General features: G+C 65.1%; 4 protein-coding genes and 1 non-coding gene across 11 annotated transcripts; 3 read left to right on the forward strand and 2 right to left on the reverse strand.

Moving 5' to 3' along the window:
* Positions 1-1,590: 1,590 nt before the first annotated feature.
* Positions 1,591-5,596, reverse strand: RPLP2 (ribosomal protein lateral stalk subunit P2). Of its 2 annotated transcripts, XM_043582099.1 has the most exons (6): positions 5,385-5,596; positions 3,757-4,449; positions 3,491-3,614; positions 2,865-2,913; positions 1,788-1,886; positions 1,591-1,704 (listed from the first exon to the last, which is right to left on the reverse strand). In XM_043582099.1, exons 3-6 carry the CDS (start codon positions 3,611-3,613, stop codon positions 1,628-1,630), a joined length of 348 nt encoding a protein of 115 aa, XP_043438034.1. In that variant the 5' UTR covers position 3,614; positions 3,757-4,449; positions 5,385-5,596; the 3' UTR covers positions 1,591-1,627. The 2 variants fall into 2 exon arrangements, with proteins under 2 accessions (XP_043438034.1, XP_043438035.1); XM_043582100.1 differs by lacking the exon at positions 5,385-5,596 and having other exon boundaries at positions 1,591-1,701; positions 3,757-3,892.
* On the reverse strand, positions 2,699-2,832 carry LOC122484590. The gene has a single exon (XR_006297646.1). It is a non-coding gene; the product is annotated as a small nucleolar RNA SNORA52 (small nucleolar RNA).
* A 205-nt stretch (positions 5,597-5,801) lies between the features above and the next one.
* On the forward strand, positions 5,802-11,641 carry PIDD1 (p53-induced death domain protein 1). Of its 3 annotated transcripts, none has more exons than XM_043582092.1 (16): positions 5,802-6,068; positions 6,774-7,125; positions 7,408-7,821; positions 8,139-8,348; positions 8,439-8,493; positions 8,665-8,866; positions 8,952-9,077; positions 9,181-9,360; positions 9,438-9,585; positions 9,714-9,849; positions 9,928-10,078; positions 10,169-10,274; positions 10,376-10,494; positions 10,573-10,686; positions 10,808-11,013; positions 11,276-11,641. In XM_043582092.1, the coding sequence occupies exons 2-16, from the start codon at positions 6,813-6,815 to the stop codon at positions 11,517-11,519; spliced, it is 2,724 nt and encodes a 907-aa protein (XP_043438027.1). In that variant the 5' UTR covers positions 5,802-6,068; positions 6,774-6,812; the 3' UTR covers positions 11,520-11,641. The 3 variants fall into 3 exon arrangements, with proteins under 3 accessions (XP_043438027.1, XP_043438026.1, XP_043438025.1); XM_043582091.1 differs by having other exon boundaries at positions 5,803-6,068; positions 6,737-7,125; positions 10,169-10,292; XM_043582090.1 differs by having other exon boundaries at positions 5,820-6,068; positions 10,169-10,292.
* A 2,627-nt stretch (positions 11,642-14,268) lies between these two features.
* SLC25A22 (solute carrier family 25 member 22) lies at positions 14,269-19,831 on the forward strand. The gene is made up of 10 exons (XM_043582093.1): positions 14,269-14,382; positions 15,412-15,572; positions 15,674-15,799; positions 16,004-16,059; positions 16,687-16,777; positions 17,268-17,386; positions 17,495-17,669; positions 17,777-17,931; positions 18,042-18,117; positions 18,188-19,831. Exons 2-10 carry the CDS (start codon positions 15,553-15,555, stop codon positions 18,339-18,341), a joined length of 972 nt encoding a protein of 323 aa, XP_043438028.1. The 5' UTR covers positions 14,269-14,382; positions 15,412-15,552; the 3' UTR covers positions 18,342-19,831.
* Positions 19,832-20,131: 300 nt separating this feature from the next.
* CEND1 (cell cycle exit and neuronal differentiation 1) lies at positions 20,132-22,675 on the forward strand. Of its 4 annotated transcripts, none has more exons than XM_043582094.1 (2): positions 20,132-20,262; positions 21,643-22,675. In XM_043582094.1, exon 2 carries the CDS (start codon positions 21,741-21,743, stop codon positions 22,188-22,190), a length of 450 nt encoding a protein of 149 aa, XP_043438029.1. In that variant the 5' UTR covers positions 20,132-20,262; positions 21,643-21,740; the 3' UTR covers positions 22,191-22,675. The 4 variants fall into 4 exon arrangements, with proteins under 4 accessions (XP_043438029.1, XP_043438030.1, XP_043438031.1 ...); XM_043582095.1 differs by having other exon boundaries at positions 20,141-20,239; XM_043582096.1 differs by lacking the exon at positions 20,132-20,262 and adding an exon at positions 20,495-20,602.
* Positions 22,676-23,351: the final 676 nt, after the last annotated feature.

Here is a 23,351-nt window from a genome sequence, read left to right on the forward strand (position 1 = left end):
CTGAAATCAAGAGGACCCTCGACCATCTGAGCCACCCAGGCGCCCCTAAAAGGTGGTTTTACTCAAGCGGAGGTACGGGACCCGAGCGTGTAAGTACTGACCTGCCGTGTCATCATTCTGCCAGGCGGGTGTCATGCTTCCAATCCCACACAGGACCCTTCTCTTCCCGGTCTGAGGTCTGCCCACGGACTTTAGGCCCCCTCCTCCAGGGAACCTGGGGCATCCACAACGCCACCCTCCTTGCCCCTTGCAGCACATGCTGCCGGAACACGTGCGGTGATGCCTCGTGGCCCGTGTCCCACCGACCACAGGAGCGGGTTCTACCTCCTCCCCCAAACCCGAGTCCCACGCTAGTCCCCACTCCTCTGGGTAACCAGGAGGGCCTCAGGCCTTCTTTCTTACATCCATCCCATACACACTCCTGTCCCACAGGCCTCATCCTCCCTCCCTGAGAGAGGCCCTCCACCCCCAGACGTTCCTTTTATGCTCCTTCCTTACCTGTTCCCTGCAGAACCACCCACGAGGACGTCAGAGCTGTAGCCTGGCACGAGATGTACATACAGTACAGCCCGGTGCTGACCCAGAGCCATCAGAGGGAGAATCAGAGTGTCTACTGAGTGGTCTGGCATTGGTGGGCAGAGGACCCGAGGCCCAGGAGACTATAAACCACTGCAGGGCCAGGATGGTGGCTGGATGGGCACGGGCAGGCCTGCCCCTGGACTTAGGGGGCACATGGCCCAACATCACTGCCTACGAGCCCCTTCCTCATCTGGCCAGACCGTCAGATAGCTGTGGTAACCAAGCCTCAGAGCAGGAACGTGACTGCCCCGAGGTGCCGAGATTAAAAGTGGAGCTTGAGGGGCGCCTGGGTGGCGCAGTCGGTTAAGCGTCCGACTTCAGCCAGGTCACGATCTCGCGGTCCGTGAGTTCGAGCCCCGCGTCAGGCTCTGGGCTATGGCTCAAAGCCTGGAGCCTGTTTCCGATTCTGTGTCTCCCTCTCTCTCTGCCCCTCCCCCATTCATGCTCTGTCTCTCTCTGTCCCAAAAATAAAAATAAAAATAAACGTTGAAAAAAAAAAATAAAAAATAAAAGTGGAGCTTGAACATGAACTGGAGCCCAGACTCCACAGGAAAACCTACAGATCGCACAGGCACCACCACACCTCTTTCTCGTGTGTGACTGAAAAATGCTACCAGTCTTGGGGCAACTGCTGGCCTCCACCAGCCAGAGCCCCCTGAGAGCACTGCAGACCACCCACTGCTGCCTTTGAAGTGTTCCTGTGTGTCCCCTGAAGGCTTCACTTCCTGGGGAGGCCCTGGCAGTCCTCAGGAGTCAGGACTGTGCCCAAGAAGGCTTACGTCCCCTCCAGAGCCTACTCAAGGATTGGCGCACCCCAGATCCGTAGGAGGTGCCCCCCCATCCCAGGTACCCATCTCTGCACCAGATCCCCAGTTCCTCACGTCACCAGGAAGGGCTTGGGTTTCTCCTGGGATGAAGGCCTGCCCACCCACTGTGGGACCCCCTCTTCCCCCACACCTGCCCTGTGCCAAGGCCGCACTCTCACAAAACACTCACAGGTCGCTCAAAGGATACGTAAAAAGGGTTTTATTTGCAGGAGAGCAGGACTCTAATCAAACAAGCCAAATCCCATGTCATCATCCGACTCCTCTGATTCTTCCTTCTTCTCGTCTTTCTTCTCCTCTGCTGTGGGGAGGAAGGGCACAGTGAGCAAGGCCCACAGCGCATGCCAGATTCCCAGCAGAGACCCTGCCCCAGCCTCCACTTACCTGCAGCTGGGGTGGAACCAGCAGCGGGAGCTGCAGATCCTGGGGCAGCAGAGACGGCCACCGCCCCACCAGCAGGCACACTGGCCAGCTTGCCAATACCTATGGAAGTCAGGAGAGAGGAGATCAGAGCAGGTGCTCGCCTGAAGGCCCCTTGGGGGTGGACAAGACAGTCTGCCCGATATAGGGAGACATCACCAAGTGCCAGCGTCACAAGCTTCTCTGTCCTCCCACACAGGCGGCTCTGCCTCTGCCACATACACGCACCCCAGCCCCCTACAATGTCCTGTCTGGAAACTGTCTAGGAATCCCTCCCTGCCCCCCCCCGCCAAACACCCCTGGGTGACCGCACCCACCCCAAAGGAAGCTGGACAAATGCATTTACATCCGGGACAGGACTAAGTCAGCTACCGGGGTCCAGATCCTCATCCCCAGCTGTTTGCCGAGCTGGCTGTGCCCCATGAAGTACACACACAGGGATAGAACCACCGTCCCAACAGCACCACTTCCAAACAATTCCATCAGCTGCAGCCTCATGCCACCAGAAAACCATCTGCCCGGCAAAGAGGGGCAGGGACCTGTGGTCTCTCCCACACCCAGTCGGTGCTCCCAACCCCCTGAGAACACATGGTGAGATCTGTTCATAAAACCCCAATTCCCGGCTGTCTGGGTGGCTTAGTCAGTTAATCCGGCTTCGGCTCAGGTCATGATTTTACAGTTCATGACACATCGGGCTCTGTGCCGACAGCGCACAGATCCTCTGTCTCCCTCTCCCTCTCACGTTCTCTTAAAAAAGAAACAAACGTTAAAAAACATATTTAAAGATGGAAATGATACCCAGTTCCGAACCCTGCAGGTGGGGTGGGCAGCCGGCCGGGTGACAGCACCAGCACCCTCTGCTGCCCTCCCACGAAGAATGTCTAGAAGCATCCCCGGCACAAGCCCACTGAAGCCTGCTCACTTCTCTGGGTGAGGCTTCTCGAGTGCTCTGGTCCACAAGCGAAACCTGGCAGGCCACAGGCTGACCGGCAGGGATTAGGATGGACCACGAGAACGAAACCCCCCAGCACACAATCTCACCCTGGGCAATGACGTCTTCGATGTTTTTTCCGTTCAGCTCACTGATGACCTAGAACCACAACCAGCAGTTACCAGAGGCTCACTACTGCGCCCCACACCCTAACTTCACCTCCTGGAACCAAGGGGCACAGAGAAAACGCCCCCGAGCCTCAAGCCCTGCCCTGTCCAGCCCAACCCTTATGGCCCGCACGTGCGTTCTCTAATCTAAGCCTGTCGCTAGCGGGAACCGGACCACTCCCGGCATTTCCCGAGCAAGAATCGCACAGCATCTCGGTTTATCCTAGCCACACGCCCGAACGTTGTTAGTGAGGCGGATGAAAGACAACGTCATTAAAACGCGCCCTGCCCTTTCCACTTCTCTAACACAAAGTCACTTGGACGTTTTAAACTGCGCTGTAACTTCCATCTCGGGTCCCCGGAACCAGGCTGGAGTCCGCCTCACGCCCCCCCCCCCCCCGCCTCACTGTCCCTTCTTTGGGGTCGCAGCAGCCCCACGCCCGCCCCGAGCACACCACGCCGCGCTTTCTCAAGGGTGAAACCCGCGCCGCCGAGGCCACAGGCCTCCATATGCACAGCGTCGGGCCATCCGGGGGCTGCGGGGGCTGCGGGGCCTGCGGGGCGGCTACCTTGTTGAGCCGGTCGTCGTCCGCCTCGATGCCCACACTGTCCAGAATCTTCTTGATGTCCTTGGCACTGGGGGAGGCATTGCCCCCGAGGGCGGCCAGCAGATAGGAGGCGACGTAGCGCATCCTGAGGCGGGAGGAGACGGCGGCGGCGTGACTCGGAGGCCGTCCGCCCCGGCCCCCTCCAAGACCCGGCCGGCGCCTGCCCGCCCCTCCCCGGGACCCCCACGGCCCCCACGGCCCGCGCCCTGGCCCCGCCGCCCACTCACTCGGCGGCGGACTAGCCTCACGCGTGCGACCTCGGCGGCGTCAGGGACGGAAAGGAAGTCGCAGGCGCGGGGGGCGGGGGTAATCCGCTACCCAGAAGCCCCCGGGATCCGCGTGCCGCGCCGCGAGGGCGCCTCCGAGTGACGTCACAGGGCGCCAGGCGGCGGAGGCGAAGAGGCCTCGCTTCGCACAGTCCCGCAGCAGCAAAGGCGAAGGGCAGCTCCAGGGCCGCCTTCCTGTGCTACGCGGGGACGAGTGTCCCCCGACCTTCTTGGGATGGCGGGGCGAGCGAGCTTGCAGCGCGGCCGCGACTCCCGCCACACATCTCTGTGCGGCAGACGTGGCCGTCGCCGTGGGAGGACTCCAAGTCCCATGGTGCACCACTACCGGAAGTGCGGGCGCGCTTTCTGTGCCGACGCACGCGGCCGGCTGGCTGCCGGTTGGTTCCTGGCCGCGGGGACTGTGGGGACCCGCGGTATTCCCGCGCACCCAGGCCAATGAGGTGGGCGAGTCCGGCCCGCGCTCACACTGCGGAGCCGAGCGGCCTGGGCCTGGTGGCTGCACCCCTGCGGGGTCGTGTGGACTCCGAACTCACCTCTGTGTCCACGTGCCACTTGTTCACTGCACGGTATCCGGGACCCCGCCGCCGGTTGGCGTGGCGAGAGGGAGCGGGCCTGGCCCTGCTTCTCCGGAACCTAAGTTTAGAGCGCGCGAACACGCAGAGTAAATAAACGAGTCGATCCAGACCGAGATAAGCTCGAAGGGATGAGGTGGCCCTGAGAACTGGGGCGAGCGCCAGGCAGAAGGGTCAGGTGCAAAGGCCTCACCGTGGCTGGGGATGGGTCCAGAAGCAGGAGCCAGCCCAGCCCGTGGGGGGCTGTCACAGCGAGGCCAACCTTCGGGTGTAGTGCATCAAGCACGGGTGTGTTCATGCAAACCACACGGTTCCTGTGGGCGGCCTCGCTGTCTGGCGCAGAAAGGTTTTCTTGTTCAAGGTCTCACAGTTGGGGTAAAGTGGGGAAACTCCTTGCAAGGAGGGGACTTGCAATACCTAGGGAAGTGGCCGGTTGTGATTTTTATTTTTAGAGATAAAATAATACATGAGACCTACCATTTTAATCACCCAATTCAGTCACATTGGGTCCATTCACGTTACACAACTGTCACCGTCATCCATCACCAGACCGTTTTTCATCTTCCCAAGTTGGATTAGACAGTAACTCCCTATTCTCTCTTCCAGTTCCTGGCTCCCACCATTTTAATTTTTTGTCTCTGAATTTGGCTACTCTGGGGACCTTGTATTAGAGAAAGCACACAGCGTTTGCCCTTCTGGATCTGACATTTCGTTTAACAATCTTCTGAAGGTTCATGCACGTTGTAATGTGTGTGCGCGCGTATCCCAATTTTGTTCCCTTTTAAAGCTGAATAGTATTCCTGTGATTCATTTAAGACTTCCGGCAGCTATGTAGAAACTGAGTGGGGGCCTGGCAGAACTGCCCATCCTGGGGGAAGGGACGGTGATAGCTAGGGAATCGGAGGAAAGAGGGTGCGGCAGTGTGGGCAAATGGACACAGGGACGGCAGGCTCTGAGAGTCAGACCTAGTTTGAAGTTCTTGGCTTTGGCAGTTACCGGCTATGAGTCCTTAGGCAAGATCTAATCTGTCATAGCCTCCATTTCCTTTCCTTCGAGGTGCAAAGATTGAAAAAGGCAACGTGCGGGGGGAAGCCCCCTGCTGGGTCACTTGGCCCAGAGCGATTGCCAGTTAATGGGATCACAGGAGCTGGGACAAGGTCTCTAGAGGAGCCCCAGGAAGGCTCCGGGGAGAAGGAGGCCCCTGAGGCTGGCTGGGAAGTGGCCCATTTAGAGCTCTGGCTTCTGGCAGCAGCTGCAATCGGCCCCCAAAGCCTTCCTCCGTGCCGAGATTTGCACCAGCTCACTCTGACAGGGGCCCAGAATGCCCAGCTCCGGAGCAGGGCGGGCCTGAGGGCCAGGAACCTCTGAAAGGGCGGGTTTCCCAGCCGCTACGCGGGCCCTCGAGGCGGGAGAGGCTGGACTGAGACGGACTAACAGGAAGCCGAGTGCAGCTGGGCTGGCGGCTGCCGGTTGGGGTCCGCGGCCGCGTCTCCAGGGCTGCAGGCTGGCAGAGGGCAGGCGGGGCGGGGAGGGACCCCGAGGCCGTTGCCTGCGGTCCCACCACAGAGCTAGGGGTGTCCTGACTGGGCGGGACCGGGAGCCCCGGCCCGCTCCGGGAACTCACCGGCGGAAACCCGGCGCCGGACGCGCACCGGGGACCGCGCACAGCCTGGAAGGCAGGTACGCGCGGGGCGCTGGCGGGCGGTGGGGACGGTGGGGGTCGGGGGTGCTCTCGGGGCCAGGACCGGCCCCCAGGCGGTCGGAGCTCTGAGTGTGCAGACCACTGCCTTCATCTTCCGACCGAGATGCGAACGGGAAGCGTGGGAGAACCCTCCTCCAGCGGTCACGAAGTGGGGTCCCATCACCCCACACACACATTCACTTCTCTGACACATGCCAGCACAATCACCCTGTTCCACGTCTGGGCCACTGCCTCCACGCGGCAGATAAGAGTCCTTGACCTCTGGTCAAAGCTCCTGGGTGTGAAGGCTGGAGGTGGGGCTGGACCCAGAACTCTGAAAGGGGCGGGGAAGGGAGACAGCCAGGATGAGCTGACAGCTCGAGGAGTCCCTTGTGCCAATGTCCAGAATTGGGGTGGGAAGCCTCACTTCTCCCTCCTCTCCCACTACCCCCGCCCAGCAGGTTTCCCAGACTCCTCCGCACACAGGTCTCCGTGCCCAGCTCTAGGGCGCTCATTTCCCAGCCCTCTTCCGGCAAAGATCTGTGCAGCCGAGGCTCTGGGCTCTGTGGCCTGGCTCAAGGACTCCCCTCCAGCCGGAGTCTCCATTCCCCTGAGCAGAAGGAGGGCCCAGTCCCACTCCCTCCCACTCCTCCCCCTGACTCTGCAGCCTTCCCAGGCCCTGCCTGAGCAGGCCTGCTTGGCAGGCTGGGACATGTCTGGCCCCCGAGGACGGCCAGTGGGCGATGGCTGCGGTGGCGGAGGGGCTGGAGCCCGAGGCAGCTGCTACAGAAGATGCTGCACAAGATGCTGTAGATGCTGTGGATGCTGTGGACGCAGAACCCGGGGACCCCCCTCTCCTGGTTGGGAGCCGGCTGAGCCTGGACCTGTACCCTGGGGGCTGCCAGCGGCTGCGACACCTGTGTGCCCGGCAGTCCCCGCAGCTGCTGGAGGTGCAGTTCATGCAACTGAGCAGCCACGAGGACCCTCGGCTGCTAGAGACCACCCTGGCCCAGGTGCCGTGCAGCTTGCGGCATCTTCGCTCCCTGGTCCTCAGAGGTGAGCCCCACCTGGTCCCACCCCCTCACAGGGTGCAGCTGGCTGGGCCCGGGCTCCTGGACACCGCAGCTCCCAGCCGACCCTAGCGTGGCTGTCTTTCCTGGGGCAGGTCGTGGGTGATGGCTATCAGCCCAGACGAGCCTGCAGTGTCCGTCTGCTGGCGTCTCAGTCTGTCCCTGTGTGGGTGGGGTTAGGAGAAGTCTGTGCCTCTGAGCGGGGACCTGACTCTGGCTCTGAGGGCCACATCTGCCTTCCCCCTTTCCCCTTTCTTCCCCTTTCCAGGTGGGCAACAGCGGGATGTGCTGGGTGCCTGCCTCCGGGGCTCCCTGACCACACTGCCTGCTGGCCTGAGTGGCCTGACCCACTTGGCCCACCTAGACCTGAGCTTCAACAGCCTGGAGACGCTGCCGGGCTGCATCCCCCAGATGCATGGTCTGAGCACCCTCCTGCTCTCCCACAACCACCTCTCAGAGCTCCCTGAGGCTCTGGGCGCCCTTCCCGCCCTCACCTTCCTCTATGCGACCCACAACTGCCTGCGAACGCTGCCCAAAGCGCTGGGAGCCCTGTCCACCCTGCAGTGCCTCGATCTCTCACAGAACCTTCTGGACACTCTGCCCCCTGAGATTGGAGGCCTGAGCAGCCTCACCGAGCTCAACCTGGCCTCCAACCGGCTGCAGAGCCTCCCAGCCTCCCTTGGTGAGTAGGAGCCGTGGCCCTCTTGGCTCCCTGGGCCTGACGGGGAGTGCCTGGCCTCCACTCTCACGTGGGCCCCCTTGTCCTCCACAGGGGCCCCTGCACACACAGGCTTGGCCCACCTCGGAGCCTCCACCCCCTAGGTGACCGTTGCCTGCCTTCCCTTCCCCAGCTGTGGAGGCCCCTGCACAGACTTCCCAAGCCCCCTGAGTCTGGCCGGAGCGGGCAGAGACAGGACTAGTGCGAGTGTCCCGTCCTGGCCAGGGCTGGGGTGGCCCTGCGCAGCCCTCTGCTGGCCCTGAGCTGGCACCTGCCCGCAGCGGGGCTCCGGTCCTTGCGGCTGCTTGTTTTGCACAGCAACCTCCTGACCTCGGTGCCCACCAGCCTGGCCCACCTCCCGCTGCTCACCCGACTAGATCTGAGGGACAACCAGCTCCGGGACGTGCCCCCTGAGCTACTGGACGCCCCCTTTGTGCGCCTTCGGGGGAACCCCCTGGGCGAGGCCCCGCCTGCCCTCCCCAGTCCCCCAGGTAGGCCTGTTGCTGGGGGAGGTCAGGCCACAGACAGGCCGAGGGGGCAGGTGCCAGGGCTGTTCTAACAGCTTTCCTGTCCCTCCATAGGGACACCGACGATCCCAGAAATGCCCAGACTGTTCCTGAACTCAGATTTGGACAGGTGTGTTGGGGAGGAGAGATGGGGCCAGACAAGCATGTCCTGGCCCTGTCACCCTGTCCCTGATGGACACCTTGCTCATGCCTCCGGGGTCTCCCACGGTTTCCTAGGGGTGCCCGACTCAGATGTACACATGCCTTCTGTGTCTGACTGGATGTCCGCCCTGTCATGCAGCTTCCTCGTGACCCCCCAAGGCTGCTCGGTGACCTTGGCCTGTGGCGTCCGCCTGCAGTTCCCTGCTGGGGCCACTGCCACCCCTGTCAGCATCCGCTATCGACTACGGCTGCCGGAGCCGCGACTCGTCCCCTTGGGTCCCCACGACTCTCTGCTCAGCCACGTCCTGGAGCTGCAGCCCCACGGGGTGGCCTTCCAGCAGGCACGCCCAGAACAAGTCAGGGGTGGGGTGCAGGTGATGAGGGCCCAGGCCTGGGCCCAGCGCTCACGCCACCCTTGCCTGGCAGGAGGTGGGCCTGTGGCTGCTCTTTGTGCCCCCGCGGGCCCGGCGTTGCCGTGAGGTGGTGGTCAGGACCCTGAATGATGACAGCTGGAGTGACCTGGAGACTCATCTGGAAGAAGAGACACCCAAGGTGAGAGCCACTGTGGCCCTCCCCCGCCTCCGCCCGACGGCTCTGCCCAGACCCCGTCCCCGCTCTGACCCTGTTCCCTCTGACTCCCGTCCCCCGTGCCCAGCGGCTCTGGGCCCACTGCCAGGTGCCCCACTTCTCATGGTTCCTCGTGGTTTCGCGTCCTGCGTCCAATGCCTGCCTGGTGCCACCAGAGGGGACGTTGCTGTACTCCTCGGGACATCCTGGGGTCAAGGTCACATTCCCCCCTGGGGCCACTGACGAGCCTCGGCAGGTCTATATGCAGGTACAGGCAGGGCCGGGGCGGGCGGTGGGGGCCGCCTCAAGACAAAGGTGAGCCTTCAGGTGGCCTCTTTGCCCCAGGTGGTGCGCGTGGCCAGCGGGGAGCTTCGGGCCCTGCTGGAGGAGCCCGGGGCGGCGGCCAGCCCCCTGCTCTGCCTCTCCCAGAGCGGCCCCCCCAGCTTCCTCCAGCCGGTCACAGTGCAGCTGCCTCTGCCCCCCGGCGTCACAGGTGAGAGGCGGCCGTCCGGCCGGCCGGCCGGCCCACCTGAATTCCTGGCCGCTGGGTTGAGGGGGCAGCGCTCAGACGGGGAGCCCCTGCGCGGGTGGCCTCAGCCTCCCACCCCCTCGCGTCCCTAGGCCTCAGTCTGGATCGCTCGTGCCTTCACCTGCTGTACCGGACCCCTCCCGAAGCCACGTGGGATGACATCACCACTCAGGTGGCCCTGGAGCTCACCCACCTGTATGCTCGCTTCCGGGTCACGCACTTCTCCTGGTCAGTGCCCCCCCCCCACTCCCTCGGCCCCTCCCCGCAGGACGCTCGTCCCGGCCGCACTCACGCGCAGCCCCGCAGGTACTGGCTCTGGTACACCGCCAAGACCCGCGTGGAGGGCCTGGCTCGCAAGGCCTGGGAGCGGCTGCGGCTGCACCGCGTGAGCCTCATCGCGCTGCAGCGACGCCGCGACCCCGAGCAGGTGCTGCTGCAGTGTCTGCCCCTCAGCAAGGTGGGCGTCTGCCAGGGCCGAGGGGTGAGGTCCGGGTGCGGGGGTGCGGGCGTGGAGCTCCGAGCCGGCGGGCGCTCCCTCCCCCCCCAGGTGGATGCCACCCTGCGGCGGCTGCTGGAGCGGTACCGAGGCCCCGAGCCCTCTGACACGGTGGAGATGTTCGAGGGCGAAAAATTCTTCGCTGCCTTCGAGAAGGGTATTGACGTGGATGCTGGTATGCCCCCCCTCCTTGGGGGCGGTGGGTGGACGCTGGGGTCTGTTCCCCAGGCTCCCCGCTGAACCCATCCCCGCCCCCAGACCGCCCAGACTGCGTGCAGGGCAGGGTCTGTTTTGTCTTTTACTCGCACCTGAAGAACGTGAAGGAGGTGTATGTGACCACAACCCTGGACCGACAGGCTCAGGCTGTGAGGGGCCAGGTGGGTCAAGTGGGCAGGGAGCCCCAGGCTGCCTGGGCAGAGGCCAGAACACTGAGCCCCACCTCATCCCATCCCCAGGTGTCCTTCTACCGGGGAGCAGTGCCCGAGGACGTGCCCGAGGAGGCCGAGGCGGCCCGGCACCGGAAGGGCACAGACAGCCCGTGGATGGCCACTCTGCCCATCAAGCTGCCGGTGTGGCCTGGGGTGGGGGGCAGTGTGTGTGAAGGGGGCAGGGGTGGCACAGAGGCCGGGAGCGGGGAGGCCGGGGGGGGGGGCAGAGGGCAGGGCTCACTGCACCCCTTCCTCCTCACAGAGACTGCGGGGGTCCAAGGCGCCAGGGCAGGGGCAGGGGACTAGCCTCTCCCTGGCACCTTTGAACCTGGGTGATGCTGAGACCGGCTTCCTGACCCAGAGCAACCTGCTGAATGTGGCCGGACGCTTGGGCCCTGACTGGCCAGCTGTGGCCCTGCACCTCGGCATGCCCTACCGTGAGCTGCAGCGCATCAGGCATGAGTTCCGGTGAGTTCCTCTGGGCCTGCTAATGCTGGCTTTGGACCAGCCTCAGGCCTGGGTCCTGGCAGCCGCCAGGAGGACCTTCCCTGAGGCTGGCTGAAGTTCTGCCCCAGGTGGGTGGGGACAGGGCCAACGGGCAGGAAAGGGAGGGTCTGGCCACATCCCACCTGGGGAGCAGGGAACCCGCCCTAGGAGGGCGAGCAGAACGTTGGGTGTGGTGGCTGGGCCTCTGGGTCACCACTCCCCCTGTCCCCCCCCCCCCCCAAAGGGACGACCTGGACGGCCAGATCCGTCACATGCTCTTCTCCTGGGCTGAGCGCCAGGCCGGGCAGCCGGGGGCCGTGGGGCGCCTCGTCCAGGCCTTGGAGCAGAGTGACCGGCTGGACGTAGCCGAAGAGGTGAGGGCGGTGTTGGAGCTCGGCCGCCAGAAGTATGAGGACAGCATCCAGCGCGCAGGCCTGGCCCCACCGGACCCTTCAGCATCACCGTCCCCAGAGTCTGCCCGGGCCTAGACCCCATGACTTTGGGCTGGCCCCTGATGCACCCTGGCCAGTGGGTGCCTTCCCTGTGCGTGGGCACAGTGACTCCCTGTTCCCCTCGCCCCTACCGCGTGTAACACATATGTACTGTTCTGGCGGCTTCTCAGAGCTCAGTTTATTTGTTGGGTGGAAGGCGGGTGGCCTGAGATCAGAGGCCTGGGCTCAGCTGGGATGGGGCCCTGTGTGAAGACTTCACTACCTGCTCGCCTGCTGCTCCCATGTGCCCGGGAGGGAGAGGGGCTACAGCTGCAAAGTAACGGCGAGGCACCGGTGGGTAGGGTCACCTGTGTGCGGGGTGGTGCGTCAGCCCTGTTGGCGGGCAGGTGCCGGGCCAGCTCCCATCTCTCCAAGCACCTACTGCGAGGCCCGGGACACCACCCTGCCCTAGGACACCCCCGTCGCAGCATTCTCTGCCACCTGCTGGCCCGGCAGGACTAATCACTGGGTCTCTGGCCCTTGCGGGGGCGCGAGGCCCAGAGACGAAGGAAGGGCCTTTTGGGGCCTCCGGGCCGCGGCCGGGCGGGCGCAGTGGCCGCGGCGGCCGGGAGGGGGAGCCGGAGCCCGCTTGCCGAGGGCCGGGGGCAGGGGGCGGAGCGCGCAGCGCCGAGCGGACGCGTCTCCGCGCCTCGCAGCGGCCGGGCGCGCGGCACGGGGGGGAGGCGAGCGCGGCGGCGGCGGCGGCGGCGGCGGCAGAGCGCGCGGTGAGTGCCCGCCCGACCTGTCCCTTCTGCGGCGTCCACCCGAGTGCGGCCCGGCTGCGGGGGCGAGGGGCGCCGAGGTGGCCGGGGTAGGTGACAGCTGCCCCGACAAGGCGCCTCCGGGGTTGGGGGGTGGGGTGTCCCGGGCCGGCGGATGCTCCGACCAGCTGCCGCCCGGGTGTGGGAGGCCGTGCGCGACCCCGGGCGGTGCCGGGCGCGCTCCCCGCGCACACGTGTCCCCACGGGGTGGGTACAGCTGGGGCTACTGCCCAAGCAGTAGAGGCCAGGCCGCGGGGGGGGGGGGGGGACGGGGGGGGCACACACGTGGGACCCCCGCCGGACTTGTGTGGACACGTGCGTGGCTGGAGTCGCCATCGCCTGGTGGGGGCAGCGTGACCGCCCGGGCCCGGTCTGCATCCCCTCCAGAGGAAGGGACAGGGGGGCCTGAGCCGGCCTCTGAGCTGGAGTCCGCAGCCCCCAACCCAAGCCTCCTTTGTCTGCGGATTGGGGCCCCTCTGACAGGATAGAAAGCGCCCCCTCCAACGGGGACGGGACTAGCGGGGGGGGGGGGGGGGGGGGGTTGAATGGGGAGCCTGCGGCCAGTGCCAGACTGAGCGTCACCCGCATCGCCTTTCGTGGGGGTAGGGGAGCTCCGCGACTTCCCTGGGGGGAGATTTTCTCCCCGGGTGGGTCCGGAAGTAGCGGAATCATCCCGTGAATGGTCTCTGTGGGCAGCACCCGCCCCAGCCTGCTCAGGTCCTTAGTTTACCTGGCCGCACAAGTGGAGAAGGGGACAGTGAGGACGGACAGCCCTGGGCCTCAGGCCTGGCTCTGGAGGCCGGGTTTCTGTGGCAACGAGAGGGGCAGAGGGAAGGCCTTCCGCAGCTGTCTCATAAGCAGGGGTGGGAACCACGGAGTGAGGACGGACAGAGGGGGTTTCGGGTCCACTGGACCCCTGGCCAGTCTCCCCAGGCAGAGCCCCTCCATGTCACGGCTGTCGGTCCAGCGACCGTCTTCCCTGTTCCATTCTGCAGCCTGTGGCTTGTGATGTGGGGCCCCAGGACTCACTCTCTTCTCAGGCTTGGGATCTCTGGGCCTGCCTCATTGCTCCCCTCCTCATCTTGACGGTCTGTCTGACTTCGGGACCCCCGTCACCCAGGTGTCCCTTCCCTTGGATGGGAGGTGGGATCTGGTGATGCTCCAGGAGGCAGGGCTCACTCAGTTCCCCAGAGGGCAGGGGTAGACTCTGGGAGACCGGAGGGAGAACCCGGACCCTGCCCCTGACAGCCTAGGGCGGCAGAGAGCTGGCTGTGGCCAGCCTATACGTGGCGGGGTGGGGTGGGGGTGGGGAGGGAAAGGTCAGGCTGAAGTTCAGAGGTCACACCCTTATCTGTAGGATAGGGCCTGGGGAAGCAGGTCCTGAGGACTGAGGCCCTGGGCGTGTGCGTCGGGGGCCCTTGGCAGGGCAGAGGGCTCTGGGAGTGCCAGTCCTCATGCCCTCTGGACCTGGCAGGTGAGTGGTCCTATGGGCGGCAGCCAGTGGCCTCTGGAGACCTAGCCACCCCTTCTTTGGTGTTTTTAGTAAACAGGTTCGTCTTCCTGTGCCCTAGGATGAGGTTTCCACGAAACGTGTCTTCATCCAACATACACACAAGTTTCACAAAGAGGAGTGGGCACAGACTCCTCCCCCCACCCCCCTAGGGACCAGATATTCTCCATATCTGTGCCCAGGGTGCCTGGGCACAGGGAGCGCCCCATTCTCTGGGTCCCGGAGTCCTAGACAAATCCAGCCTGTGGGCTGCAGACGGAAAGCCACTGGGCAGCTGGGGTCGCGGCAGCCGTGGGCAGCTGGCTTGACTTGGCCGGGTTGGCCTGAGTCAGGCCCACCGCCCCTTGGGCCGATCAAATCTCTGAGGCTGGCCCTGCCTCTCTGAAGCCGTCACACCCCTTCCCATCCCTTCTCCCAGGGCTGCGGGGAGCCTAGGCGCGCCCAAAGTGAAAGAGAAAGTCGCCCCCCCAAGGCCGGCCCCGCCCCGCCCAGCGGCCAATCCGTGCCGCCGGCACCTCCCTCGGCCACTGGATCTCCTCTGTGAGCCCCGCGGGCTGGAGTCCTGGAGGAGCTGAGTGCCGTCCTCGGGGTGAGCGGGACTGGGGGCTTCGGAGGTGATGGGGCCGGAGGGTCGGGGACACGGGGGATGGCTGGCCTGGGAAAGCCGAGGTGAAGGTCACCAGTCCTCAGAGGGACCACGGGTGTGAGCCAGCCTTGTGACCCTGGGCGGCAGTGCTGCGGGTGGGGGCCCCCGGCAGAGGCAGCGGGGCCGGCCCCAGGACTCTGGGGGGCCCCCGACAGGAGGCTCCTGAGCTCGGCTCTGGCTTTCCTGCCCTGCGCCTAGTGAGAGGGGCCCTGTCTTCTCCAACCCCTAGGGTGGATGGGGGAACCAACCACATCAAGCCTCAGAGAGCCAGCCATCCCCTCCCAGCTGCCCCCTAGCCTGTGCCCCAAACACCCTGAAGCTTCCGAAGCCCCGGTCTGTGTGTGTGTGTGTGTGTGTGTGTGTGTGTGTGTGTGTGTGTCCGTCCGGGTGTCTGGGAGAGAGATTCCTGGGAAGGGTGGACAGGAGGGTGGGTGCAGGGCTGGGGTGGGTGAGCATGGTGCTTGTCCGCGGGGAGGGGTCTGTCCTAGAGGAGCCACAGCAGTGGAGCCGGCTCCTGGCGTGGTGTCATCTACCTGGGTAGCTGTGAGCTGAGCTCGGGCTGGGGGGCTCCTCGGCGCCTCCAGCCCCATCCTGAAGAGGGCAGGCACCAGCCGCCGCTGCTCAAGGATGAGGGGGTCACCCGCAGTCCAGGGCTGAGACACCCAGCCGGCCGGGAAATTGACTCCCGGAGAGGCGCCTGGCCCTTTAAAGGCAGAGTGCGCTCACGTGTGTGTTCAGTGTGCACGTGAGTGTGTGTGTGTGTGAGCGTGAGCGAGGCCAGCTGGGAGGACTCACAGGCAGGGGGGTGGCTGCGGGGAAAGCAGGTGGCCCTAGAGATGGGGCCACGGGTGGGTGAGGGGCTTGGTGACCCGGCACGAGAGCTGGGGAGGGCGCCTGGGGGGGAAGCTTACTTCCCTGATGTGCCTCTGTGTGGTCTGTTCCTCCCTCTGCTGATTCCTCACCCTCTTCTAGAAGAGAAGTGGTGGTTTTGAAATTCCCCAGAAAGTGGAGGACCGCCCCTCCCCCTCTGTCCCGCCCACCCTCTGCCGCCTCTACCTCGTCCATTCGTCCACCGTCCACCTCTCCGGCTCCTACCTGGGCGCGCTCAGTTAAATGGCTGATAAGCAGATCAGGTCAGAACGCGACCCTGCCTTTGGTCTTGGCTCCACCCTACCCCGTGTGTCCTGACCTATGGCCGGGGAGGCCACTCTCCTGACGCTCCCTCTGTTCTCAGTCTGCCAGCCAAGCTCATCAATGGCGGCATCGCCGGGCTGATCGGGGTCACCTGCGTGTTCCCCATCGACCTGGCCAAGACCAGGCTGCAGAACCAGCAGAATGGCCAGCGTGTGTACAGCAGCATGTGAGTGTGCGAGGGGGAGGGGGTGGGGGGGGAGTTCGTGAGGCTGCGGGGGCGGGGGGGGGGCGGGCAGTGCGGTGAGGCTCAGACTCCTAAGCCCTGCTCCTGCCTCCCTCACCCTGTTCCACAAAAGGGGAAACTGAGGGCAGGGCAGGCCTGGGGAGCTCTGTCGCTGGTCCCCAGCTCACCCCCTCCCCTTGGCTGCAGGTCTGACTGCCTCATCAAGACCGTCCGCTCGGAGGGCTACTTTGGCATGTACCGAGGTGAGGCCGGGGGTGGGGCAGGCGTGGGTAGAGGGGCCCGGCTGTAGGAGCTGGGAGGCAGGTGGCAGCACCAGGCAGGGCCGCACGCTTAGGCCAGGTGTGTGGGTGTGGACGTGACCCACGGGGGTCTGGGTGCTGGGCCAACGACACAGGGTGGGACCCGCGGGGGGGGCAGTCCTCTGTGGCATCGCCCCCACCCCCACTGCCTGCCAGCATGGCAGGACACGGTGTCTCTACCATGGTGGCTGCAGCCTCGTCCCTCGTCTTCTGGGCAGGTGGGGCTCCATCTGTGCCGGGAGACGGGAGGGGGTGGGGGTGCTGCTGCAAAGCCGATTAGGAGACAATCCTCAGGCCCGGATCTGCCCAGACGCCGTTCAAGGGGCTCGCCGCTGCCTCCCCAGCAGCCCTGGCCCCAGCAGCGTGAGCACCTCGTCCTCCAGGGGAGGTGCTCCTCTGGGAGGGGGAGAAGAGAGCCTGGAGGAGGCACTGCCCCTGTCCCTGCCCGGTCCTGCCCTGCCTGGCACCAATGTGGGTGAGAGGGCAGGTGAAGCGGGCCAAGGAGTGACGGGGGCAGGGCTCTGCCAGCTGGGAGGCCAGTGCTGGCTGAGAGCCTCCCCAACCCCACAGGAGCTGCCGTGAACCTGACCCTCGTCACCCCGGAGAAGGCCATCAAGCTGGCCGCCAACGACTTCTTTCGATATCAGCTCTCCAAGGACGGGTGAGGGGCTGGGGGCCAAGGTCGTGAGGGGGAGGGGTGTGTGTCTCCTGACAAAGGACAAAAGCTCTGCCCTCCTGTGCCCCTCACCTCGACTCCCTCTCCGCCTCCTGCCCAGGGAGGGAAGCGGGTGCTGAGTCAGTGGTGCTTAGGCCCCAGTGGTCCTGGCCCCCGGCCACTGTGAACTGCCCCTTGCGGGGTGGGATTTGGGAGGTGCTGACCAGCTCCCCTATCCCCCGAGGGTGGGACCGAAAGGGTGGCCCGTTGGGTACTCGAGACCCCCAGCTTTCCCAGGGCTGCGTGCGTGAGAACGGTCCTCCCACCTTCCCAGGCCCTGCTCGTGGGGCCATCTGTCTGTTGGGCTCGGTGCCAGGGCTGGAGGGCGCTGTACCCCCACGAGACTGCGTCCGCCTCTCCCACTCCCTGTACCCTTCACCCCCAGGGAGGCAGGGGCTTCAGCTTCTGCGCCGCGGGCCTTACTCCTTCCCCGCAGGCAGAAGCTGACCCTGTTTAAGGAGATGCTGGCGGGCTGTGGAGCTGGCACCTGCCAGGTGATTGTGACCACCCCCATGGAGATGCTGAAGATCCAGCTTCAGGACGCCGGCCGCCTCGGTGAGGGTGCAGGGCGGGGACGCAGAGCTGGGACGGGGGCAACAGCCAGGGCCCCGCTCCCGGCGCCCCACCCCCCCTCGCAAGCAGGCCCATCCCTTCTCTCCCCAGCCGCCCAGAAGAAGATACTGGCTGCCCAGGCCCAGCTGTCGGCCCAAGGGGGCGCCCAGCCCTCCGTGGAGGCCACGGCCACCCCCCGGCCCACAGCCACCCAGCTGACCCGGGACCTGCTTCGGAGCCGGGGCATCGCCGGCCTCTACAAGGGACTGGGGGCCACGCTGCTCAGGTCGGTGGGGGGGGGGGGACGGTGAGGGTCAGGGGAGGAAGGAGGGAGGCCTGGCCACCGCACACCCGCAGGTCACCAGCGTCCCTCCCTCCCCCCTCCACCAACAGGGACGTCCCCTTCTCCATCGTCTACTTCCCCCTCTTTGCCAATCTGAACCAGCTGGGCCGTCCGGCATCCGCGGAGAAGTCTCCTTTCTACGTGTCCTTCCTGGCTGGCTGTGTGGCTGGGAGCACGGCTGCCGTGGCTGTCAACCCCTGTGACGGTCAGTGCCGGGGCCACAGCTGGGGATGCAGGCCCAGGGGCGGGGTGGGTGGTGGGCAGGGCCCCACGCTGATCTGCACGACCCGCCTCTCCCCCCCGCCCGCCCCGCAGTGGTGAAGACCAGACTCCAGTCGCTGCAGCGCGGAGTCAACGAGGACACCTACACTGGGTTCCTGGACTGTGCCAGGTGGGAAGGCCCCGTGGGGGTGGGGTGGGGGGTGGGCCAGCCCCAGCCCTGACCGCCCTGTCCCCCACAGGAAGATCCTGAGGCACGAGGGCCCCTCGGCCTTCCTGAAGGGTGCCTACTGCCGTGCCCTGGTCATCGCCCCGCTGTTCGGCATCGCTCAAGTGGTCTACTTCCTGGGCATCGCCGAGACCCTGCTGGGGCTGCTGCAGCCACCCCAGCACTGAGCCCGGAGGCCACCCATGCCCTCCAGCCGCGTGGGACCAGAGCGGGGCCGGAGCCGGGTGGCCTGCCCAGGACTGAGCGAGAGGAAGTCTCTGTCTGCCTCTCTGCACATGGATGGGGGGGGGGGAAGCAGAGGAGGGGCACAGGGTCCACGTGGGTGGTGCACACAGGGGCCCCCGAGGGGTCCTGCCTGCACGACCATTGGGATCAACGTCGTATTTATGTGGAAAGCGCAGAAATCTTTACATTCCTGGAGCCAGCCCCCGCCACAGCTCCGCCCCGGCCTGAACACCCCCAGGGACAGAGCTGGTCTCTGGGCTGGGGCCCCCAGGCCTGGGCTGGGCAAGCGGGACCCTACCCTCCAGTCTACCAGCTCTCGTCCCCGAGGCTTGGCCCCTAGTCTACAAAGGGGACCCCGCACAAACCTATTTATTAACTTGCTGAGCACAAGTGCTCTGTCCATCCTTGTGTCCGTCCGTCCAGCCTCCCCTTGCCGTCGCCCTTCTCGCCTCAGCCCGGACTCCACATTGCCCCCCAGCCAGCCTTGCAGGAGGTCTCCTGCCCCCCATATTGAGCCAGGAGTCCCAGGTGCAGGGGGGTCACTGGGTTCTGACTCCCAGGGCAAGCCCCCCTACTCTACCGTGGGACCCAGCATCCCTCCTGGTGGGGCCTCTCTACCCCCACCCCAGGCTGGGGACCCATGGTGTATAAGGTCTGTGTGCATGTGAGAATGTTCTGGGGGGCAGATCGTGTCCACCAGCCCTCAACCGGCCTGGCCTCTCTGAGACGGGGCTGTGGCAGGGCCGCCGGCCTTACCCACGTGGCCAGGCAATGTGTGCGTGTTTGTGCCGTGTGCTCTAGGCTCCCCTCTGACCCCATCCAGGCATTTATTTTTCCAGCCTGGTTCTTGTTGCCTCTCAGCAGACCCCTCTTCAGAGACACCCCCCTGCCCCCCACCCTGGGTCTGGGATTGGCCAGTGGGGAGGGCAGGCATGAGGACCAGTAGGAGCCTGGGGGTACCCACTTTATTTCTGGGGTCAGTACATGCCCCCTCAGCCCTCCCAGGGCCCACCCTACTCTCTGGGCCTCTTCTTAAGGCCCCTGACCACACTCCAGAACTTCTGCCCTCCCGGAACCCCCCTCTTTCATTGATGTTGTGAATTGAAGCCGGCCTGCCCCCCACCCCTGCTCCGCCCCACCCCAGGCCACGTGATTGTGTTGGTGATTGATCCTGATGTGCTGGTGCTGTGTACCCCCACCCGGGCTCCCTCCCCGGAGGCCCCTTCCCAGTGACACTACCTGGGGTTCAGGCCTGGGCCCCCCCCACCGAGTTCACGGTTGTTCCTGGGAGCTGTCCTCTCCCACCACATCTGTACCTTGGAAGCTGCTGCTGCTGCTTACAGAATTATATTTTTTTCTTTTGAAGAGATTTAAGAAGTTGTAACTTTTTGTGTCTTGTCCTGTAAGAAGATAAATAAATATTCTAAGTAGATACCCTCTTCTCTGAGAACTGTTGGAACCGACTGGGGGAGGGCAGCCTTCTCTTTGGGACTGGCCTCCCTCCTGCAGACCTCCCTCTGTCCTCCCACCCGCTGACCGGCACCGGGCCTGGGCTAACCACCGGACTCCTGCTCTGGCTGGGTTGGGGGTGCGGGAAGGGCAGCGTCCACCCCTTGCTTTCCTGACTGCAAACCGCCTTAGGGATCAAGGGCGGAGCTGGGTTTGGGGGCCCCCGGGTGGCTGCGGGCGGGCGGAGCCGGCGGCGAGGTAGCCCCCGCCCCCTCGGCTCGCTGCGCTGAGAGCAATGCATTGTGGGAAACTCCCAGTCCCCGCAGCCGCAGCCGCAGCCGCCGCCCGCCCGCCGCCGGCCCTGGTCCCGCGGAGAGCGCGCAGCGCCGAGGTGGGAGCACCGGGAGCAGCAGCGTAAGGCACTGGGGTCTCTGGGGCCGGGGCGGCCCCGCGGGGCGGATCGCGGGCTCTCGCCTTGAAGGTCACTGGGGGCGCGTGCCGGGCCCCTGGCTCGCTCCAGCCCGGCGGCTCCTGGGAGGGGGAGGGGGGTGACGTCAGTGTGAGACAAAAATAACGGGGTGGGGGGGGTGGGGAGGCAGACCACCTGCCCTTTGCAAACTTGGCGCCTAGCAGCTGGATGCCCATCCAGAACAGCAGGGCTTGCGGGGCCGCTGGAGCTCCCTGGGAAGTGGGCCAGCAGCTGGGCTGCTCTCAGGACACCCCCATCATGCTGTGACCTACAGGTGACCTTCAGGTGTGGTTAGTGTGCCTGGCCTGGGTGGAAAACCTGGGCTGCTGCTTCCCAGTGGGCGCCCTCTCCCCGTGCAGGTGGGGGTGGAGGCGGGAGGAGGGGCTGGGGGGTTCTAATCCTCACGGAGGAGAGGCAGACGGCTGGTGTCCGGGTCTTTGGGGAGAGCGGACTCGGGCCCAGCCCAGTGTCCCCGGTACCCCCAACTCAAACACTGAGGGTCTGGGCCAGGCCTCTCCTATAGCCCCGAGCCCCGATGCTCTGCCCTGGCCCAGATTTGAGGGTGCTGGGACTGACTGACGTGGTCTGTCCACTCCAGGCTCACACCAGGAAACTGCCCCCCTTGCCCTAGAGGCAGGCACAGCCTCAGACTCGGGAAGGACTCCCTGCCCTTGAACTGGAGCAGGCGAAGCTGTCCTTGGGGTGGGTACCAGGGGCTGGGGAGGGGCAGATGCCTTCCAGGAGGCACAGGCCTGTCACTGCCTGTCTGACTGGCTTCTCCAGCCTCCTGGGGAGACACCTCAGGTGTGTTGCATCCCTGCTGTGGCAGCCTTGGGCCCACACCCACCCTGCTGGCACCAGAGAGCCCAGACTCTGGATTCCTGCCCTGCCCCCTCTCTACTTGGACCCAGTCTTCCTGAGACGGTATCTGGTTGGTTCTGCCCCAGGCGCACCCTAGCTGCCATGCCCTACTTTGCCCACATACCCTCCTCGGGGCCGGGTGGGGTCTCACTTCCCCATCAAGGGCCTCCCTACCCTGGCATCAGATGGAAACAGCACATGTATGGGCAGGACCATTTTGCAAAGGAGGAAACTGAGGTCTCTGGCCGGTCTCCTCCGGCACCCCCAGCCTGTTCAGGGCCCAGAGGCTCTGCCTGTGTGGTTGGAGGGGCTTCTCAGGGAGTGGTCGAGGGGAGATGGAGAGCAAGCATCCAGAGCTGGGGGTTAGTCCGGAGAACTGGACAGGGTCTCTATGGGGGCAAGGTGGTAGGGGCTGAACAGGAGGGCTGAGTCTCTGGCCACAGCCTCATTGTGTCTCTCTCCAGGCCTAGATAATGCCCAGGAGCGAGCTGTCCTGAGCCGCTGTGGTCCAGCTACCTGCCTGTTCACGCACACCCCACGAAGCCTGCCAGCACCATCCGCCATGGAGTCCAGAGGGAAGTCCACCAGTAGCCCCAAGCCCGACACCAAGGCTCCCCAGGCCGCTGCTGAGGCCAGAGCCCCGCCAGCTGTGGATGGCAAAGCTCCCTCGGCTAAACCTGGGAAGAAGGAGGCTCAGGCAGAGAAGCAGGAGCCTCCAGCGGCCCCCACACCACCGACTGCCAAGAAGACCCCTGCCAAGGCAGACCCTACGCTTCTCAATAACCACAGCAACCTGAAGCCGGCCCCTGCAGCCCCCAGCAGCCCAGATGCAACCCCCGAGCCCAAGGGCCCCGGGGACGGCGCTGAGGAGGACGAAGCCCCCAGCGGGGGCTCAGGGGGCCGAGGCCCTTGCCCCTTTGAGAACTTGACCCCGTTCCTGGTGGCTGGGGGTGTGGCTGTGGCAGCCGCAGCCCTAATTCTTGGTGTGGCCTTCCTGGCCCGGAAAAAATGATGGCTGGTGCCCAGGTGGGGGCCCAGCCACTTCCTGTACAGACCTCAGGAATGTAGTGCATGCCGAGCTCACACACAGCTATGTATACATACGTACATACATGATATACATATATATATGCGTTTACCCCCACATACATGCAGAGGGAGAGAGCTGGACAGGTGAGCAATGGAAACCAGGCCCCCTCACTGGCCCCCCAGCATCTTCCCTTCCCAATCTTTGGGGCAGAAGGAGCCTAGGCTCCAGAGTTTACTGAGGAACACAAGACAGAGCTCCAGCTTGGGGCAGGGGTCTTGGCCGGGGGCAGTGGAAAGAGTGGACTGTGAGTGTGGCCCACCGCCTCTGGGCAGGTGCGTCCACAGCGGACCCACTCATGTGCGCCAGCTTGTGCCGAGAGGCCCCAGGGCCGGGTAGGGGTCTGGGACGGGCTCTGGCAAGGGCCCAGCCCGTGTGGAGACATTAAAGGGTACGGCTGTTTCACTCTCCCCATTTCTGCTCTTTGTTTGTAGCTGGGCAAGGTTGGGGGAGGTCCATCTGGGCGGAGCCGGTGCAGTGGGACCCTATTTCTGCCCTTTGTAGCTGGGCAGGGTTGGGGGGGGGTGTTCCACCTGGGCAGGGCCGGTGGTGGGGCTGCCCTGAGTCAAATAGTCACAGGGGCAGACCTTCTATGCCACCCCTGCCCATCACCTGAACCCTGGCTGGGTGGACACACAGCCCAAAGGCCGGTCTGGGGAGGGGGGCTCCCATACTTCACCCGGCTTGTGCTCCAGGGGAGCCCCCGAGGCTGGGACCGCCTCACTTCCTGCCCTGAGCCTCCTCCTTGTCCTGGGGCCAGCTGGGAGCCTGGCGGGGAGGACGGGGATGGGGGCGCATGGAGGGGTCCCTCCCGCCTCTTCCAGCGCCCTTTGATTCTAACAAGCGTATACATGCAATAACACAGGTAGAATAGAGCTGCTTGGTGGGTGATCAGCACCCACGTCCATCGCCCCTCTGTGCCTGCAGGGACACTGCTGTGCAGCCCCTCCTTAGCACATCTGGTCCCAGCTTGGCCCCTGGCACGGGGACAGTGGGCAGGCTCTGGAGGGTGGCCCTGGGCACTGCGGGAGCCCGACGTGTCCTTGCCTGGCCAGCCAACCACAGGAACCCCGGGCCTGAGTGGAG

Source organism: Prionailurus bengalensis, chromosome D1 (genome assembly GCF_016509475.1).
Source record: "Prionailurus bengalensis isolate Pbe53 chromosome D1, Fcat_Pben_1.1_paternal_pri, whole genome shotgun sequence".
Classification (NCBI taxonomy): domain Eukaryota; kingdom Metazoa; phylum Chordata; class Mammalia; order Carnivora; family Felidae; genus Prionailurus; species Prionailurus bengalensis.

Bases quoted from the DNA above. Each gene is read 5' to 3' on its own strand.
- RPLP2 (XM_043582099.1), bottom strand. From the start codon at position 3,613: ATGCGCTACGTCGCCTCCTATCTGCTGGCCGCCCTCGGGGGCAATGCC. The intron at 2,914-3,490 runs GTAGCCGCCCCG...TTGTGGTTCTAG, and splicing joins ACGACGACCGGCTCAACAAG to GTCATCAGTGAGCTGAACGG. The intron at 1,705-1,787 runs GTAAGTGGAGGC...TCCTCCCCACAG, and splicing joins TGGTTCCACCCCAGCTGCAG to CAGAGGAGAAGAAAGACGAG.
- PIDD1 (XM_043582091.1), top strand. From the start codon at position 6,813: ATGGCTGCGGTGGCGGAGGGGCTGGAGCCCGAGGCAGCTGCTACAGAA. The intron at 10,079-10,168 runs GTGGGCGTCTGC...CTCCCCCCCCAG, and splicing joins AGTGTCTGCCCCTCAGCAAG to GTGGATGCCACCCTGCGGCG. The intron at 10,687-10,807 runs GTGTGGCCTGGG...TCCTCCTCACAG, and splicing joins CTCTGCCCATCAAGCTGCCG to AGACTGCGGGGGTCCAAGGC.
- SLC25A22 (XM_043582093.1), top strand. From the start codon at position 15,553: ATGGCTGATAAGCAGATCAG. The intron at 15,800-16,003 runs GTGAGTGTGCGA...CCTTGGCTGCAG, and splicing joins CAGCGTGTGTACAGCAGCAT to GTCTGACTGCCTCATCAAGA. The intron at 17,932-18,041 runs GTCAGTGCCGGG...CCCGCCCCGCAG, and splicing joins GGCTGTCAACCCCTGTGACG to TGGTGAAGACCAGACTCCAG.
- CEND1 (XM_043582094.1), top strand. From the start codon at position 21,741: ATGGAGTCCAGAGGGAAGTCCACCAGTAGCCCCAAGCCCGACACCAAG.